This window comes from Uloborus diversus, chromosome 4, assembly GCF_026930045.1.
Source record: "Uloborus diversus isolate 005 chromosome 4, Udiv.v.3.1, whole genome shotgun sequence".
Taxonomy (NCBI): Eukaryota; Metazoa; Arthropoda; class Arachnida; order Araneae; family Uloboridae; genus Uloborus; species Uloborus diversus.
In genome coordinates, this window is record NC_072734.1 from 89,398,172 (window position 1) to 89,419,114 (window position 20,943).

General features: G+C 32.3%; 1 protein-coding gene across 1 annotated transcript in view; it reads left to right on the top strand.

Moving 5' to 3' along the window:
* Positions 1-2,302: 2,302 nt before the first annotated feature.
* Positions 2,303-20,943, top strand: part of LOC129220008 (T-complex protein 1 subunit beta-like) — a 49,305-nt gene continuing 30,664 nt past the window's right edge. Inside the window, exons 1-4 of the mRNA XM_054854336.1 lie at positions 2,303-2,378; positions 8,761-9,022; positions 17,432-17,621; positions 19,644-19,846. Of these exons, the coding sequence (XP_054710311.1) occupies positions 2,376-2,378; positions 8,761-9,022; positions 17,432-17,621; positions 19,644-19,846 (658 nt within the window). The 5' untranslated portion in view covers positions 2,303-2,375. The remainder of the gene's footprint in view (positions 2,379-8,760; positions 9,023-17,431; positions 17,622-19,643; positions 19,847-20,943) is intronic.

Here is a 20,943-nt window from a genome sequence, read left to right on the forward strand (position 1 = left end):
CTAATTTTGAAAAAAAAAAAAAAAAAGAAAAAAATCGGAACTCTTGTGATGCTCCTGCAAGCGATAAATAATTGCTACTGCCAAATAAATATAATGGTTGTTTGTTTTATCACAGCTAATTAGCAGCGATGTTGTTTGTAAACTTTTCTGAAAAGGCATTGATAAGCACTTTTCTCCGCTCATGATTTAATAAACAATAATAATATATATCTGCGAAATGAACTAGAACTGCAAAGGGATAGTAAGGGTGAGGAAAAAATATGATCGCTTCAGATAGGGTTACCAACTTCAAAACTATCACCACTTAGCGTCTGGCGTTGAACCTTTATAACAACTTGATTAGAAATATTCTCATCATTTTGTCGGCCTTGTCAATATTTGCGTTTTACGGTGCGGTACGATGTTTAATTGTTATTTTGGAAGAAAATTATATGGGTGTTGACTTTTCGATGCTAACAAGGATGATTAACTTTAAATAAACTCTTTTAATTACCGTTTTTTTTCTTTAGATGTCTACATTTTGAAAAATGCAATCTTTTAACATCCGATATGAGGATCATATTTTGTTCTTTTTTCAAGCTAACTTCGCTTTATTAGGATTTCAAATAATGAAAAGTCTCTTTATTTTTGTTAGAACTCTCATTTCAAGTTTTTAAAGCAAAATTCCATTTTCTGTTATGAGTCAAAAATTAAAATGCTGAATAGATGGTTTATTTTATTTTATTATTTTTTTTCGGGGGGGGGGGGGGGTGGTCAACTCTGTCCACAGATATTAATGATATGTTATCATAGGACTCTAAAATGCAATTTTAAAATAATTTTATCAAAAATATTTCTTTTACAAGCCGTTTTTATACCTTTGATGCCTTCACTTTGAGAATTGCGATCTCTTTGCATCCGCTATGGGAATCCGAATTTTTCGAATTTTTGATAAGTTAAGAGGTTTGTTAAGAGGTAAACAATTGAAATATCTTTTTATTTTCGTTAAAATCACGGAATTTATAAGTTTTAAACGAAATTCTGTGCATTTTAAGAGTGTCTTGGGTCAAAAAGTTGAATGCTGAACCCTATTCTGAATTTTGTTTTTATTTATTTATATTTTTGTTACAATTATTTTAAATATTGTACAGAAATATATCCAATATAATTTAACATAATGTAGAATGGTAGATAAATATTGATACTTGAAAGAGCGATGCCCCCCCCCCCCGACAAATATCAGAAAAAAATCCAGAATTATTTTCTTGTCATAGAAAAGGAAAACACTCAACTTTAAATTTAATTGATGCAGTTTGTGCCATCTCTAAATTCTAAAATTTCGTTTTAACAAATATATATATATATATATATATATATATATATTATATATATATATATATATTTGCGAATTTTTTTGATTTTTCACAAAATTAATTCATTGTTTCACAAAATTATTTGTTTTTTCACAAAAAACGGACCCTGTGAAAAAATCCTGGACAGACCCCTGACTATAGACATACCGAAATAGCATTCACGGCTCCACATTAAGAAGGAAAATGCTAATGTATGCATTAATTAAAGTCACTTGTTTTCAGTGTAAAAGATTGCGCTTTTGAATAGCATGTTTAGACATAAGTCAATCATTTCTCCTTTAAGATCTTCAGCGAGACTGATTGAATGTTTCAATAAGCAGTATAATATAAACGCCACCATTAAATATAATGAAGAATTCAAAGTTACTTTTTTGGTTAGAGTTTTTTTTCCCTTCATTTGGAGCAATTTTGATCGGTATAGCTCGGCGCCTTTTTGACTCTGGCGCCGTCGTGTACCGCACGACCTTGCACATAGGGACGGCGCGACCCTGCTTGAAGCCCCAAGGGATCGGCTAAAACGTTCAAGTTATTGGTAGCCCGAAATATGAAAAGTTTCCACAGCAATCTCCACCCAATGAAAACTTCGAGATAAAAGAATATTCCAGTTATAAGCATCGAGTTATTGAGATCCGACTGTATTTGAAATACAACTTCTTTCTAAGTCTTATGTAATGTCCTACTAAGTGCCGTATTTCTAGCTGTGTTGGTGCTTTTTATCGACACTCAAGCATTCTTTAAAATGAGCATTACTCACCACACAACAATCACGAGTCAATTAAAACACATTTACTCATTACTACAGTGCAGTCGTTAACATTACGATTTGGATCGTTGCCATACTGTGAATAAGATCCATTTATAGCAAGTGTCTCTCCATAAATTCAAATAGCTCCATGAATGTTCTCGACAAGTTTATGAAATCAGGAAATTAATCTGGCATCGCCAAAATCTGTACATATTTTTCGTTTTGGACTTTTCTTGTCATCATTGTCACGCTACTGTGTAATATTTCTGACAAAAATCATGGTAACGTTCATTTTTTTCCTCTAATTAGTTGCTTGAAAAGATCTTTTTTTTGAAAACATATTTAGCTCACCCAAGTTTTTCCTGATATTCTTGGGCACTTTTATTCTTTCAGCTGTTAAAATTGCACGTGGGAGCCGGTTTGAACATTATTTGATGAGGTCATTTAAAACCATAATAGGAAGATTACATTATAAAGTTTCACATTTAAGAAAGCATACTCTTATTGACAATTGACAAGTTTCTTGATATTTTAAAATGTTTCACTTATCAAATTAGCGGCATTTAAATTTGTTAGCGGATAAAATGCGTTCGAAATCGACAGATTGGACGATTTCGAACGCATTACAGCGTCCAACCAGTCCCAAGATCATTGATTTTCATATTCAACGGATTAAATAAGTTTTGATCTAGGATCATAAAGCTGTGATTTATGCATTTACTAGTATACGTTATACAACTTGTTCCTAAATAATTTGAGGTTTTTTCGGTACAACTGTAGTTTTACTTCTGTAAATTACAGTAATGTTGTGCTTGATTCTGAAGCAGGGACCTCTGATTATTTTTTTTTTTTTCATTTATTGCTGAAAAATGTAGTTCTGGAAGTGTAATGTTTTTTATTCTTTTAAGATTTTAAGAGAAAATATTCACTCTTTCGAAGGTTTTTTTTTTTTTTTAAATATGCATTAGTTTTGCCAGTGAATCAATTGTTATCATTTGCTCTTACTTCAATAAATTATTTTGTTCCTTTTGAACTGTTGTTGTCTTTATTTGATTTTTTAAATACCCTTACCCCTTGACAACAGTGATTAAATATCAGAGTTAAAAAAAACACCATATGAGGCAGTGAGAAGCAAAGGGATGCATGTGGACATTTTCAAGATTTGAGTAAAACACGTTTAAAGATTAGCTCCTTGGTAGGCTTCCATTGAATTTTTTTTCTAAATCATGCTGTATAGCAGCAACTACCAGGGCTACTAGTACCATCTCTTGCCCCAAGACAGAGGAGAGGTTCACCTACCATATATGTGTTTATCTCCAAATTTTTAATTTTGTCTCTTGCATCCCTTTGCTTCTCACTGCCTCTTGCTTCAAATTTGGCATTGCCATTTAAAATTTTTGTGACTTTCTCAGGGGCTTGTCAAGTGGACGTGATTTTTCCTGTTTTCTTATGAAATTTGAGTCGAGTACAGGGCTCGAGATTAACAGTGAGCCACTGGTTCCAGACCAGCAGAAGAAAAGTTTTAGTGGTCCGTTGGGCCAGTGAAGTTTTATTCATCCTGTTTTCTTTTAAACAATTTTTAGCATTGTTTTTGAAACAATTGAGAGCATGTTTACACCTTTATTTACAATGTTTAGGTTTTCTTTACAAGGAAAGGAAGATAAAAGAAATTACTAGTTTTAAAACAGATTATTTTTGCCTTTCTCCCAAAGTAACTATACAGATGAAATTTTCTTAGTTAGGTTCGTGACTAGAATCGGTGAACAGAAAGCTTTTTCTTCTCTTCTCCAGTCACTCGGACATGTTTGTTAAAAAAAACTAATTGATTTCATTTATCATAATTTTGTTGCACATACAATAGACGACCGTTATAACGCACACCTTGGGGGGGGACCAGAGCTTTTGCGTTATATAGATCATTTCACAAATTTTGAAACTAATATTCAGAATATATCTATATATTAGCATTTCAGAATAAGTTTTATCTGCAATGAGTATTAAAGCACAATATTATAATTAGTTATTCACAAATAAATAGGTATGTTTCACAATCAAAAAAAAAAGTGCATTATCCTACACTTTTGCTAGCTTCATGGCTTGCATAACAGCTGCGTTTTCAAGAGCCCTCTGGTATTTTCTATTTACTGTAAGTACTAATTTTCCTTTAAAAGCTTTGAATTAAGATGGAAAGATGAAAAACTGTTTCAAAATTTAATTTGCCTTACAATTTTTATGCTTGCAAAGCAAAACAGAGGGATTTTTCAAACTTAAAAACATATTATTTACTTCTGAAAAGTTGTGCGTTTTATAGAGAATTGCGTTATATAGATTGGCGTTATAACGGTCTTCTACTGTATTTTTTCTAAATGTTTTATTTAAAACCAGTTTGCAAGGATGATAGATTATTAAGTGTTTAAGGACCAGTGAAATTTTGAAGAGCTATTGGCTTGTTGGACCGGTGACTTATTTTTCTCGATCTACTCAAAGAGTACCCCTTTGCCCCCCCCCCCCCCCCCCCGCCCTTCTGAAAAAATTCAAAGTGAGGAACCTACCTTCTACTCCAATTATGCTGTCATGTCACCCAGTTATGCATAGCATAATACAAAAGAAAAAAAAACTTTATTAAATAGAAATAAGACAAAAATGTAAAATAAACGGAAGAAAATTTTTTTGCGAAAGCAAAATTGATTGTGTATTGAAATTACGTTTACAATTTCATTCTTCATGTATGTCCTTGGTCTCAATAATAATGACTAATGAGTCAAATCTGTACCTCAGAGCCAGACTGATGTAAGTTTCATAATCACTGCTTTACAGGAGAACAGTAAAATGATCGCTTGATGCATGTAAAAGATAGGACTCACCCTCTTTTAACACTGATAAATTATTATAAAGAAATTTTCTTTATAGGGTTGTGTTCATGTTCATATGGTTCCATGCAAAATAGAATTCACTTGTTCTAATAATGCTCTAAACAGAAAATCGTAATTTTTGGACTTCCATTAGTCTGGCTCTAAAGTACAAAAGAAATTGAAAAGCTTTGATGCAATCTAAAAGCTCAAGGCATCAAATTTGATGCCTGGAGCCGGATAAAAAATTTTGGTCTGAAAATGCGACTAACTACCACTCTTTTGCAGGGTTGGGTTTTGGACTGACCAAAACTGGTTTAGGACAGGACAGGTGGTTTTTACCGTCTGAAACTGTCTTAAACTGTCCAAAACTATGCTACAGGTGTTATCTAATCAATTTGTATTTACTGCAATATTTGTAATGCATAATTATAGATAATAATGAGGTTTAATTAATGAATATTTGGTAATATTTTTCTCCAAAATGTTAATTAAAAATATTTTACTTAAAAAAATTGCCAATAACTACTACATAAAAACTATCTTATGTAACAGTTGGTAGAGTTATGAAAGGAAATTCACGTCACAACCAAGACAACTAATTTCAGTTCCATTTATAACTCAAAGGAATATTACAAAATGTGCAATATTTAGGAGCCAAAGAAAAAAAAAATTTAAATGGTTTTTCAAATAAGTTTTACATGATGGTTTAACGAAAATTATTTTTTAAATCATAGATGAAAAAACAAGAAATTGATGATGAAACACTTATGTTATAAAACTAGTGCTATTCTTTTTTTGTTCATATTTTTAATATAATACATTCTGTAACTATAAAAAAAAATTGTAATTTATTGCATTTAAGTCAGTTATAGCACCGTATTTTGAACACTTTCTTTTGCATACATGCATAAATGTTGAAAAATTTGGTTTGTGGAAAAAAAAAAAAAACTCCTGCATGCAAATTGAAATTTTTATTGTAGAATTTAATTTCTATGTAACTAGATTAAAATCAGCTACATAAATAAGTTATTTATATATATATATATATATATATATATATATATATATATATATATGTTCTGTTTTTAATATTTTCTCACAAAATCTCAAAAAGTAGTTTTGGACACAATGGTTTTGAAGAGGATGATAAAAACCCTGCTTTTATTTTCCCACCTGCATAAACATAGGGAAATTTGGTTACTAATATAAAAAAGCTAAATAAAATCATGCATACAAATTGAAATTTTAATCAAGAATTCAACTTCTATATAACTAGTTTTAAATCAGCTGCATAAATAAGTTGAATGTTCTCATTGAATAAATGTTCTATCTAAAACATTACTTTGATACATTTTATTCTGTTTTTGATGTTTTCTAACAGAATACAATTTTTCTAAAAATATAGTTTTGGACACTTTTGGAAAGTTTTGGACACAAGGGTTTTGGACAGGACGGTAAAAACCAGGGTTTATACCCTGGTTTTTACCGTAGTGTCCAAAACCCTGCCAACCCTGCTCTTTTGTGATACCAATTTCATTATATTTTGGCAATTTGTCAAAGGACAAAGGGATTTGATCAATTTCTTCAAGCAGATAAAAGCAACCTCCTTAATAGTTTGACTCCATTAATGTTTTCCTCTATTTATTAGCTACAATTTATCTGTTATACTTGTTATTAATATTATCAGACCAAGTTGTATTGAAGTTTTTTCACATGGATAATGAATCAACTGTCACTGTGTTGCAAAAATAATTGAAGGAATTAAAAGCTTTTTTCATGGTTTGAAGCATATTATGCCCTTTTAATACACCTCTGATTAGTATTTTTACAAATGCGTAATGTATCTGAAAGACATAAGAAGGATACAGAATGGTGCATCTTAATTCCCCCCTTCCCCTCGAGAACTTTGTTTAAGTGAGCATGATTTTTGTTGTTTTTCCAAAAATGCACCAAAAGTGTAGGGTCAGACAGGAGAATTATGGGGTTTGAATTAATCCATGTCAAAATCAACTATTTTAAATTATCAATTCTTAGCCCACAAAGAGATTTTTTAGTTTTATATTCAAGAAGTAACACATTGTTATCAAAATAATTTGTTGTTTCTCTTACTAGTCCCCAACTACAAATTTATATGCTCTCTTCATTAATCATGTTTCTTTCAACTGCAAGGGTTTTTCTTTTCATTTTCTATTAGCTATGCTGAAAAGAATGCACTAATTTCAAATTACTTCTAAAAATTTTTTGCTTTGGATAAACTAAAATTCATGACACCTTGTTTGAGAAAAAAAAATTCTGCTTTTTCCCTGTTCAAAATTTAAGTTATTTTAAAATTGTAGAATATATTGCTATCATCATACACAACAAAGTTTATCTGATGTTCAAGTACAGAATGAATTTAGTTGTAGCACCATCTTTTAACATTTTTAAAGCAGGAATGTTTTTGCATTTGTGTTGTTGCTAATTCATCGTCTTTTTCTTGTTGTCATTAACAATTCCAAAATAAACTCGTTTTACATTTAGTTTCTTTATATATCAGCTTGTTGAGGTACTTTTATTTTTTTTGTAAGCAAGGGTTTTATCGATAACTGCATTTGCATTTGATTTCTCTGCTGCTTCTTTTTCTCATTGCAGTTACAAGATACAAAAGAGTTTGATTTGTTATAACAATTGAATTTCCCTCCTTATTTGGTACTCCAAGGATTCCTATTAATTTGTTGCATATTTTGGTACATGATTTGTGCCATAATTGTGCACTGACATAGTTTATCTTCAAAGCCGGAATTGATTTGCTAGCCGAAAGGGCGTGACACTTTAGCAGCAATTGAAGATGGTATATCATCTAATGTTGCACTTGGAGCATTACATTTCTTTTTGAGAAAGAGTTTGGCACAGAAAAGGACCAATTGAAGTTAATGCCTACTGATATTATTTACATAGAGATAAAAATAAGAAAATATATTGAGAGGAAATATGCCAGAAAACATACTGACCAAGAATTATCCCGTTGACCCAAAATCACTCCACTGAACTGGTGTATACTGCCATATGCAGGTAAAGGGCAGTAACTGCAAATTTTTCATTTTTTTGCATTTTTGTCATCTATTGTATGTTATCTTTATTGTACAAGTTCACTTATTTGGTTTCTGCTGAAAAAAAAGTTAATTCCAACATTTTCCTATTGTTAGTATTGAATCCATCACACATTTCTTCAAATATCTCAAATTCATTTCTGCAGATACTGTTGTTTACCTGCACACAGCAGTATAAACCAGTCTACTTTTAAGGGTAACTTTTTTAAAAGGAGAAAAAACATATTTAGGTATGAAAAGCTTTGACCATTTGCTATTAAAGAACAGCACCAACAGAATTGTTCCTTCAAAAGTGTTTTACCAACACGGAATCTTGAAAAAAAATCGCTATTTTCCGAGGCAATCTTTTTGGAAGATGTTTTTATAGAAGTGTGAACACTTTTCTCTTATTTTTTTCATTGTTTCATTACTTTTGACCTTGATACAGAAAAAAAAATGAATGTATAAGGATGACTTAGCATAATTTAGCTTTTTTTTTGTAAAAACATTTTTTAACAGTAAAAAGTTGGTGACCATTACTTACCGTGGAAAAAGAGTAACCCTACATCCTTTACTTCCCTAGAAAACTTCAAAATGATGAAACTGGTGAAAGAATCTCCTATCCTTAACTATTAGTTGTTGTAATTGCATACCATGTATAATCATATTGATATTGCTAAGTATATTATGCTCCTTTTTAATGGAAATTAAACTCATTAACAAGGTAAAATAATGTTTAACAGGCTGCTGCTATGTCTTTAAACCCAGTTCATGTTTTGAAAAAAGACTCTGAAGAAGAAAAACGAGAAGATGCAAGATTATCTTGCATATTCGGTGCAATTGCAATTGGTGATCTTCTGAAATCAACACTTGGTCCTAAAGGGATGGATAAAATTCTATTCTCACATTCGAAACGAGCACAAAACACTATTGAGCTGACAAATGATGGTGCAACTATTTTGAGATCTATTGGTGTAGACAATCCTGCTGCAAAAATATTAGTGGGTAAGTGTTTCTTTTTCCCTTTTCTCATTGAAAATTTTTTTGAATACATCTTTGTTGTTGTGTTGCGTTTCTTTTCACTTTATCCCTCCCTTTAACCGGGTGTAGAAATACTCTGTTCTCTAGCCTTGAAGTGTTTTCTAATGAGCAGTTTTAGTAAATTTAGAAAACTAGGGGGCTATCGCCCCCTGCTCGCTATCGCTCGCCAACCCCCGGAACTGCTTACGCAGTTCCGGGCACTGGATCGCTTCGCGATCCATGCTCGCTTCGCTCGCTCGCTGTATGCCAATACATTAGCCTAGCTAAAATTTTCCGTAAAAATTAAAGTTGGTAATTGCATTTAGGTCACCATCCATTTAACCAATATGAAAATTACGTTCATAATGTTAATTTGTCTGCTTTAGCCAGATTTTCGACAGTTTAACTTTGCTGTATGTAAGATGACTGCCTTGGCAATGTGCACAACTTTACCATTATAGATACAAAAGTGTCTGTCATTGCTTTGGAGAGATTGCACTTCTACCTGTTGGTCCGCGGAAGGTATTTTATTTCCCTTCTACCACCCATTGGAAAACCAATGAAGGCATTCCCCTATCCGCCACCTGGGGACGCGCCCTCTAGGGGTTACAGGCTCCCCCGAGGGATGTATTTACATTATTTACACTCTTATATATATTTACATATTTACACTCTTATATATTCTAATCTGAGAAAACTTCCTCATATACACAATTAAAAATGTCCCGTTTGGGAGCCACAACTGACACTGCTTCAAAAGATCTTGTTCTTGATAATGCCACATAGAGCTGGCCATGACTAAAAACAGGCTCAGAGAGCACCAAACATATTTTCTCAAACGTTTGTCCTTCTTGTTGTTATTCTGAATCCTTGCCACGTCACGAACAAAAAATGGTTTAACTAAAAACGCGAAAACTCGCCAAGGCTACTTTGCTTGCACAATACTAAAACTACTATAACCCTAAACAAATTTGGCGAAACCTTTCAGCTGAGAATAAAAGGAATAAAGTAAATTTTTTCTCGGTTATTCATTTTGAACTGAACTGTCGTACTGAAGCAGAGAATAGACGACGCTCAAAGCGCCTATGCGTTCAAAACAACATTGCCGATGAACATGATTGTGGAGCAATGTGTGAAGAATGCGAATTTTGTGGTGCTCTTTATTGGCAGAAAGAGCGTAATACTGCAAATAAATATACTAAATGTTGCCATGACGGAAAGGTGCGGTTACCGGCATTGTGTGACGCACCTGATCTGTTGAAGGAACTGCTGACTGAAAATTCCCCAGCCGCTAAAAATTATCGGCAGCGAATCAGAGAATACAACTCTGGAAATGGCTCGTCTTAAATTGGATTCAAGAACGGTTTCCTGCCTTCTTTGAGCTTTTCTTTGCTGATTAAGGTTGAAATGGGCCACAGCCCGACTCAAACTCATCTCAAAAAAAAAAAAAGTTCGTTGAGTATTCTGTGATTCAAGATTTCAAAACAACGTAGAAGTTTGTTTACATGATTTATCGGCGAAGTGTTGCCAACAGAGGTTTAGAAATTCACCCCTTCATTTGCCGGCACGTAAGAGAATTATATATATAGATTTTTAAAAATAAACTATATGAATAAATTTTTGTGTGGTTCAATTTGGTCATAAGTTTTAACCCGCTTTTTGTTGTGAAAAAAAGAAAGGAAAAAATCATTCAGTAAATTATCGCCCTATAGCCAGGCATAAATATACCGCCAGCTCAGTCATTTCCAGCCGAGGACTGCAGTTTGGAGATGGAAGAACCTCTTAAGGAAGCCAAGAGTGCCAAACAAACTGGTAGCTAATATAGAATTAGCGCAGACCAGACGAGTGACCGAAACAATGGTTCGGTTCAACTCGAATATTGAAGGCAAGGCATGGTATGTTCAGTAAATTACCGCCCTATAGCCAGGGCTAAAGCATAAATACACCGCCAGCTCAGTCATTTCCAACCGAGGACTGCAGTTTCGTGCTTATTAGCACTCATCAGCCTGGCATAGGAAAGTGACTGAGCTGGAGATGGAAAATCCTCTTAAGGAAGCAAAGAGTGCCAAGCAAACTGGTAGCTTATATAGAATTAGCGCAGACCAAACGAGTGACTGAAACAATGGTTCGGTTCAACTCGAATATTGAAGACAAGGCATGGTATATTCAGTAAATTACCGCCCTATAGCCAGGGCTAAAGTATAAATACACCGCCAGCTCAGTGAGCAGTTGAACCGAACCATTGTTTCGGTCACTCGTCTGGTCTGCACTAATTCTATATTAGCTACCAGTTTGTTTGGCACTCTTGGCTTCCTTAAGAGGTTTTTCCATCTCCAGCTCAGTCACTTTCCTTTGCCGGGCTGATAAGTGCTAATAAGCACGAAACTGCAGTCCTCAGCTGGAAATGACTGAGCTGGCGGTGAAAAAAATAATTTTTTTTTCCGGTACAGAATAGGTGTGTGATTTGTAGTTGAATAATATCCACCATCTCATTTAAAGCAGTTTTCTTGCATGACTTCTTGTATATAAATATGATTTAACGCATTGAGGCTAATTCGAGCTTTTAATGATGTAGCCATTTGCAAATTCTATTCAAGGTCTTATTTCATTAAAATTGTGTCTGATTTATTCATGTACTTCAACTTGCTTATGTATATTCGATTTCAATGCAATTTAGTTTGTCCTTTCACTTTTTTCAAAAAATGCAATCAAAGGTTGAACCTTGCTACATACTTGATGTCATGACTGGGACTCATGCTCTTTCTGAAATAACAAATTCAATTGCTGTTTTAACTAACTGGCTAATTGAGGCTTGCCCTGAAAAAGATCCTAAACTATTGTTATTTTAAATTATCAAAGATCATTTGCATTTGACCATGCTGGTTCTGCTTTACTTTTTTTTTTCCATTCCTAAACTTTTTGTGAATTAATTTAAAATTACATTCGAATTTGGTTAATACAAGATGTCGAAAATCCACGAATTTTTTCGTATTAGCCTTTATTTGTAACATCCGTGAACATGTAAAATGGGAAAGAAAAAATGCATATCGCTCATTTGGAAGAGTGCCACAAAACAAAGAAATTAAATTTTACGGGAAAAGTGTTTCTCTTAGTCTTACTCTTCAGGCAATTTGCTGTAGGAGAAGCAAGTTTGCTGTGCTCTCCATCAGTTAATATTAGAACAAAAATCTGTCGTTATTTTCCAAATAAGATAACGTCATTTGCAGCCCTTTATGCGAAAAAAGAAAAAAAATTAAACAGGGCTCGTACGCTCCGGAAAAACCTGGAATTGTCAGGAGAAATGTCGGAATTTTCCAAATGTGCCCCAAATAAAATTTTTCCCTCCAGGGAATTTTGTTCTATGAGATCTAGTTTTCATTTTTATCTATGTTTCTCAAAAAAATTGCAAAAATTTTGAGGCAAGATACTGACTTGAATTCCAAAAAATTTCCTTGTAAGTACCCTCAATCCTCTCTCCCCCCACATTATTAAAACTCATCTAAAATTTCGTGTTTGGAACGAAAAAAAATCTGGGGCAGAGGCTATGAATCCAAACTTTTTTCCCCAACGTTTACAAAGGTGGTCTATAATTGCATTTTTAGAACCTCAAATTCAATTTTTTTTGGGGAAATATCATTGGAACCGTTTTTCTTTCCTAGGTTCAACAGAGATGATCTACAATTGAGCTAATAGGACACATCATTTTCATTTTGGATAAATTAGAGAGCATTCCCAATCCTCCTCCCTCTTTCCTATTGTTAAAATAGTCTAAAACGTCTAAAACTTCATGTTTAGAACTTAAATTTCATGAAATTTCAGTAGCAGTCTCTCTGAAATGAGGTCGTTTCCAAAATTTTAAAAGTATTTTTTTCTGAAAGAGCATGCTTAAAAACATAGGATCTGACTATTTTTTAAATAATTTGTTTAAGTTTAATATTTTTAAAAAATTTCTTAAAACGGTATACTTTTATTGTTTGTACTTCTGCCGATGACATCACAAATGATAAAATGCCATTCAGTGTTGCCATTCACAGAACAAAATATTTAATTTGCATCTTTACTCACCTGTATTGGCAACGATATGGTTGATAGCAAGTGTAGAGCGCAATTTTAATTTGCTTCTTGATTATCATAAAGTGGAAACCCGATAGAAAGATGCTCCAAAGTGAATTGTTTGTGACCTCATGAAAACCACGCCTTATTTGAAAAATCGGACATTTTTTTAAAAAAAAATAATTAAAAAATAACTGTTTGGAAAATGAAAGTATTTTCTGGGTCCACGTTATTTTTTTTTGCTCATTCTATCAATTTCAGTGATAAGAACTTCTTTCGACTAAAGGAAGCAACCGCATTGAACCGGCCATAGAAGTCCCTGAAATTCTCCTTCTCCGACCACTACCAGAGATCTTGTAAAATGCAGTTTTAGAACTAAAACTTCAAACATTTTCCGGGGTAGGACCTTCATGAATGTTGGACCTTTGCCTTTTGGTTTATTTGTTAATTCTTTTTCTCCACTAATATAACGCAATTCTCTTAATTTGATTGTTCATCTGCTAGTAATGACACCCACCGCCACTCCAAGCAAAAATATAGTTACTAATGTACAGGGTGTTTAACCTGCAGGACCTTTATTTTCGCAACCATTAGTCCTAGATGTATACTTCCAATTGCAAATATGTTCAAAATCAGGTGCAGTGTTAAGATATTGAAAGCTTGAAGTGAAAATCAAAATAAGTGAAAAAATAAAAATTTTAACTTTTTATACAGACCCTAGGTTCCATAACTAAAATTTAGGGAAATGATCTCCATTGAAAAATAAGTCCAACACATAGAGATATATCTCTAAATATTAGCTAGGGGACTTAGCGCCCATATGAAAAGTTAAATTTGTTATTTTTTGACTTATTTTTATTTTCACTTCAAACTTTTAATATCTTAACTCTGCTTCTGATTTTGAACATTTTTACAATTGGAAGTGTATATCTAGGATTAACGGTTGCAAAAATACAGGTCTTGCAGGTTAAAACGGAACACCCTACATACATATGTATGGGGAACACGTAGAGGGTCGCGGGATATTTAGTTGATGAAAAAGGGGTCGCAACGTGAAAAAGGTTGGGAACCACTGGTTTAGACACTTATGTGCAAAAAAAAGCTGACTATTTTGTTTTAATTGTAGTTTTGTAAGGATTATAAATTATTCATTACTACTTTTGTGCTACAAATTCAAAAATCTACTTATCTGAAATTTTTTACTTAGTCGCCATATTTAGTCGTTTGCACGATGGAAATAGACGTAAACTTCCAAAAACAGAATTGGATATTTATATCAATGTAAAGTATTGAAAGTAACATAAAATGTGCAAAAAGTTATGAATTTTTGAAAATAAACTATTACTTTCTGAAAAAGAAATATTGAAATTTTAATGTAAGGCAAAAGGATAAAGAGTATTGGCATTGGCCTATGATCGGCGGATGTTAATTTTTGTTACTATGCATCATATGGTATGCTGATCGATGCAACAAGTTAATCTTATTTATACTGAAATTTAGCTTTGCATTTTGCTCACTAAAAGACAGGCAGGAAGTTACTCAAAGAATTAAGAATGCAGGGTGAGCTTTCTGCAATGACGTAAAGTATCAGAAAAAAAACTATTCAATCAGGATTTTTTTCTGTGAAGAGGTTAGGAGTTTAGTTCGTCTTAACCGAAACTTTCTTTTTGTTCTATGTAATATCCGTGACATTTTTAATGTAGTTCAGCTGTTTCCAACCCATGGGCCGCAGCACTCTAGTGGGCTGCGAACCGAGTGTTATTGGGTCATGAACACTGGTTGAGGATTTGAACCTAAATAAACCTTTGGTTCTTAACTTCCATTTTTTGCGAAAATTCACTTACAACAGTGGCGCACACAAGGGAGGGGTCCAGGTTGTCCGGACCCCTCCCATAGGTTTTGCTTTTTTACCGATTGATTATGATTCTATATATGTTGCATGTAGAATATTTTCAAACAAAGGTAACAATACTTTCAGTTGTTATAAGTGAAATAATAAAATCCTCATGTTAAAAGATTTTTTAAAATGTTGTGCTCTTTTTCTATAACGAATTGCTTGTAAGAAGCAGAATGGTGATTATAAATGAATACACTGCAACAACAATGTTTTTAGTTTTGTAATTACAGAATGAGATGAGATTCTATGAACTTGAATCCATTTTTTATTTATAAGAAAAGTAAAAGCATAAATTATGTTGCTCTCTGGTTATTTAAGTATATTTCATTAAACAATGCTAATTCAATTTCAATAGTTTATTTTTTACTGTTTTTTATTCCCGGGAATCGATAAAATCAAGCCAATATATTTCACGGCACATTGGGGTATGATAGGAGAATAACGCTTTTGATTTTGAACCCTCTCCTTACAAAATTCCTGTGTGCGCCACTGACTTACAAGGTGTAATATTACTCAAAAGCTCTCCCTGACTCATAGCTAATAAGAACCAGGGTTGGCTTTCTGCCGGCAGAAAGTAGTTTTTGAAATGCCAGTGGCAGAAACTGGTTAAAACCGGCAGAAACTGGAAAAAACTTAAAATCGTCATAAAAAACTAAAGTAATTACTGAATGATATTTGTTTAGGTAAACTAAAAAATTAAACTTCATTTCATCATTGTAAAAAATAAAATGTTATGCTAGTGCCCTTGGTTTAAATTAGAAAGGGAACTTTTCAATTGCTGATGCTCGTAATATTTGGATTAATCTAACAAAGGACGAAAATAATATGGGTTCTTAGGATAGAGGCGTGACATGCAGAATTAAACTGGCATTACTGTTTGTAATTTGCTCGCAAATAAGCTTCATCTAAATTGCTTGTGATTGAAATTATCATGTGCTTCAAGAATTTTACTTTCCAATATTTTAAATCTAGATTTTGTACCTAATATCACAGCTTTGCAAAACAAATTGGCCCCACTTCTCGAAATTCTTCCACACAGTGGAATTTTTACCACTACCCTTATTACTACATGATGGACCAGTTTAAAAAAATATACAATTTGAAAGTTTTATGAATATTGCTTGTTCCTTTATGCATTGCCTGCTAGCTCTTCTGTAGCAAGAATATTCAAAAGTTCCTCATTCGTGCACATTAAATTGAGAAACTTTAGATTTTTGGAACCACCTTTTCCAAGAAGCAACTGCTGGGTCTAAGCAATGTAACATTTGATTCTGAATTGTGATAATATTGTAGATTAAACTGTGCTTTGGTTAACAATTAATTATTTTTTCCATGCATTTTCTACTGTCTGTCAAGAGTTTTTTTTTTTTTTTTTTGGTCATTTTGAGAGTTTTTGCCAGTTTTTGCTGAAAATGTGGCAGAAAGTGGTTTTTGCCATGCCGGTTTTAACCGGTTTCTACCAGTGGTTTTAACCGCCCCGACAGAAACTTGCCAGCCCTGCTAAGAACCATAGGATTAAAATTTTTCATACATCTTAGAAACTTTCCCCTAAAATTGAAGATAAAAACGAATGAATCAGAAACATCTTTAAAGAAAATTGCCGAAGAAACTACTAGTATTATCTTCAAGTTAAAAATGCTCCTCCTTAGTTGAACTCGCATGACTAACCATTGAATTGATACACTAGTGGCTTTTCGATAACCTACCTATTTGAGCGAGACTTTTCATTGCAGTTTTTAAAAAAATAGTATTGGAATGCATTGAATATTACGAGTTATTTGAGACTAAATCTATCCTGTTTCAATCCAGATACCAACTCTCTCGTCGAGGAAATACAGCGCCAAAAATCTCATGGATCTTTTTAATGACTTGTTTTTGAGTTTTCTTACAGCTATGCCAGCTAAGTGAATGCAATAAAGTTTTCTTTTAAAAAAATCATTCTTAAAATTGTTCTTGTACAGTTTATCTATGTCAGCGGTACAGCATGAGGGGAGAAGGAGATTAATATCTACAGAGCTCTTGTTTTTAATACACTTTCAATCCTAATAGGGTATATTATGCACACTTAAGGACAGTAATGAGCAGATGCCCCATCCCTAAGAAAGTAAACTTTGGCTGTACAATTAATATATAATTGTTAGTGGGCTCAGTGGTGTTTTCTACAAAACTGATGGGTCGCACAAAGAAGAACGTTGCTAACCGCTGATGTAGTTCAATACTAAACCAAACTTAATTACAAAATGTTTGATTTAGTTGTGATTTTGTATTGACAGTTCAACTGTATTTCAAAGTATTTCTTTAAATATTTATGGTTTTGATCTTGATTTGGGAAAACTGCTATCACCGTTGTCAGTAAAATGGTATTATTATAAAAATAACCCTGTGAAAATGCTTAATCACTTTTTTTTTTCAAATTGAATATTAGAACTTTATTCTTTTTTCAGAAATTTCTAAAGTTCAAGATTCTGAAGTTGGTGATGGTACTACTACTGTTGCTGTTCTTGCTTCAGAATTGCTAAGAGAAGCTGACAAACTCATTGGATCAAAAATCCATCCTCAAATTATCATTTCTGGTTGGCGGAAAGCGATGCAAGAAGCAAAGACTGCTTTATCTTCTCATATTTTTGACAGAAGGTACTGATAGCTCCACTATCAAATTTAATGTCTTTTAAGAATTTTTTTTTTTTTAAACTTCTAACTGTTAAAAAAGTCATTTTATTTGTTCAACTTTTTTATCAAGTTTTAAACAGTGTGGAATAAGATAAAACGCTTTAGTATGAGATTTTTCCTGTTCCAGCAATTTTTTAAATTTTGTTATGAAGTACATAAATTTCTTTTTATTTTCATTAAAAAAGTTTTGTGCCAAATGAATTATTACAGCTAAGTGAATTAAAGACTTCGATATTCTTGATGTCTTTGCTTGTATCCTTAGTGCTTGCATTTAAAAACGGAACCCTTTTTGACATTCACCACATCTAGTACATTTTTATCCTCATCTACATATCTTAGGTCACGGACAGAACAAGTCATCTTTTTCTTTCATTTCTGTGCTCCCAAACTTCTTCAAATCTTTTTTTTTTTCAGTAACGGAAGTGTCCCCCCCCCCCCCAACTTTCTGTTTTAAAGCAATTATGCTTTTTAAAATCTTTCTATTCCTTATGAGTTGTCGACATATAGTGAAGACATTGCGCTTGATACTCTTGCTCTCTTTCATTTTTTTTCTTTTTTGGTTGATAACTTATTTGGATAAAAAAGATGTTTCAAAAAAATAGGGCATAAGCTGCCTCGAGCTATAGCACTTTTGTGATTCTGCCTCCGGTATATAAATGTGTAAAACTTATAAATTTTTACGGAAAAGGTTTATTTTAGTATGTTACATGCATTTATGCAAAAAAAAAAATCTGTTCCTCCCCCCTCCCCCCAATCATTCTTGTCTCTATCTTGAAATATAACAAGGGGTTCTGCTCATTACCTTGGAAATGGCAGGTGCTTGAAGAATTCAACCAAGCAATATGGTTGGGTTAATTATTGGAAATGCAACATTAAATAATGTCCTACAATGAGCTACCTATTCTACAAATTTTAATGTTGTATAAATTTAATGCAATAAAAAATGGTCTTACCATCTAAGGATAATTCTTCCAGTTAACAAAAAAAAAAAAAAAACGCAAACTAGAAAAGTCCCACTATTAAAAGAATAAAAAAAGAAAGATACTGGTTCAAGATGAAGGTCTGAAAATTCATTATTGATTGATGATATGTAAAAGTTAAGTGAACATGGAAGTATATCCTACTTAAATTTTAAGGGGTCACAGTACCTTTAAAACAATTTCTTTTAATTTATATAAATTTTATATTTCTTTGAAACCATAACATGCATTCTTATTTCGTAATCAATAATTTATTTTCAAAATTCCAAAATATTGCCTACTTTTTTTTGAAAATTCAAAAAATGAGAAAAATTTCAACTTTTTAAAATTCCTAAGACTTTTTTATTTTTGCACTAATTTAAAAAACGTTTTTTGCAAAACAATCACTATAATCATCTCTAAAAATCTGTGCATTCATTTGCTTATGAGTACAATAGAAAATTTTCTGTGATTATGTAAAAAAATCAAAGTTTTTTTAAAATTTTGTTTTTAAAGGTTTAACATGCTTTAAACATTAGAGTAATTTATAAAATGCTTATCCAATGCACAGTTTTGTCAAATATGTTATCCCAATTGCAAAAAGTATTACTTTAAAGCTGTATCTTTAATAGAAAAAATCTTTAGGGATTCTTATGACATGAAAACACAAAAAAACCATCATCGAAAAAAAAGCAATTTGAAGTTTTTCTTTTGCATAAGAACACATAGGAAGCATGGCCCAAAACCACTCATAACTTTTATAATATTTGAACTAAAGCATTGAAACTTTTCCCTTGTGTTCAGGATAGTTTTTTGTTTTGAAATAAGCAACAAAAATTTTTTTGATTGTTTCATGATTTTTGAAGTACTGTAACCCCTTAAACACTTATTATTTCTAAGTAATTTTATATCATTGGCTGACCTCTGGGTATTGGCTGAAAAAGATGCATTTACCCTAAATGAAAATTTTATTTAGCATATTCTCTAGTACCTATGTTTAATATCAATTATGTTACATTTTTCATAGCTTGGATGAAGAACTTTTTGAGAAAGATCTTATGAACATCGCTCGAACAACTTTAAGTTCTAAAATTTTAAGTAGACATAAGGACTTCTTTGCTAATATAGCTATTGCTGCTGTAAAAAGATTGAAAGGCTCCACAAACTTGCATGCTATACAATTTATCAAGAAACTTGGTGGATGTTTAACAGATTCTTATTTGGATGATGGTTAGTATGCAATCATTTGATCCTCATATAATTTTATTTGTAAACATTTATATACATTTGAACCTTGTTAATGTGAAATATTATTGCTTTATATGAAATACTTGTTTGGTCCTGAGTTAACAGTTACCTAATCAGGAGCTTGCACAGAAATTTTAAGGCTCGTAACAAATGACTTTTACGGGCCCTCTTCAGATTGTTTACGTCCCTACCTTCATTTCACCCTCGTTTTAAAATCTCAAGCCCCCTTCAGGCTCAGGCCTAGGCCAACCAGGAACCTAACACAAGGATTGTTTGACCTAGATTTTTTTCTTTCTTTTAATAATTAGAAATAAATATTCTAATATCGTTCAATTCTTATTAAAGCAAAAACTCATTTATTTTTTCCTACAAAAGTTTTTAAATAGCCAAAAAGCCACTCTTTTGACCTGTCCCCATTCGTTTCTCAAAGATAATTAAATTTTTAAAAAAATATTATATCAACATTCCACAAATTTATATTGTAGTATTAAATTACGCATACTTAAAGGTGTTAAATGACATCCTTTAAATAAATTTAATTATTTAAATAATCTAGGTACATCATTTTTAAGTTTTTCCCCAGGTTTCATGTCATTCTCCTGTCCTAGGAATGAGTTCAATTATTATAGATTTTAAAAAAGGAATTTTTGATTTGCTGTTTTACAACACTGTTTATCATCACCATTTTGTTAGATTCCTTGAGTATTAAGTTAATATGATTTGTCTGCTGTTCTTACTAAAGCTTTGAAGTTCAAAAATGGGTATGTAACATTTTTGCTGCCATTCTCCTGGACAAAATTTCTGTCTTAAATAAAAGAAAAATAATAATTCTATTCATATATAGTGTGTAGTTGAATTAAGAGGTTAGAATCGAAAAATAACACTGGATACCTTAATTAAAATTCTGGGCTTACGCAACAGGCAAATTACAAAGAAAATGTCATTCTCCTGTCCCAAAAAAGGTCGTACTCCTGGCGCAAAAAAAAGTCATTCTCTTAGCATTATTTATATTGCAATACATTTAGTAGAATAGAATGTCTTTCCAAAACATTATTTAGAAAATAAAATTATGATTTTTA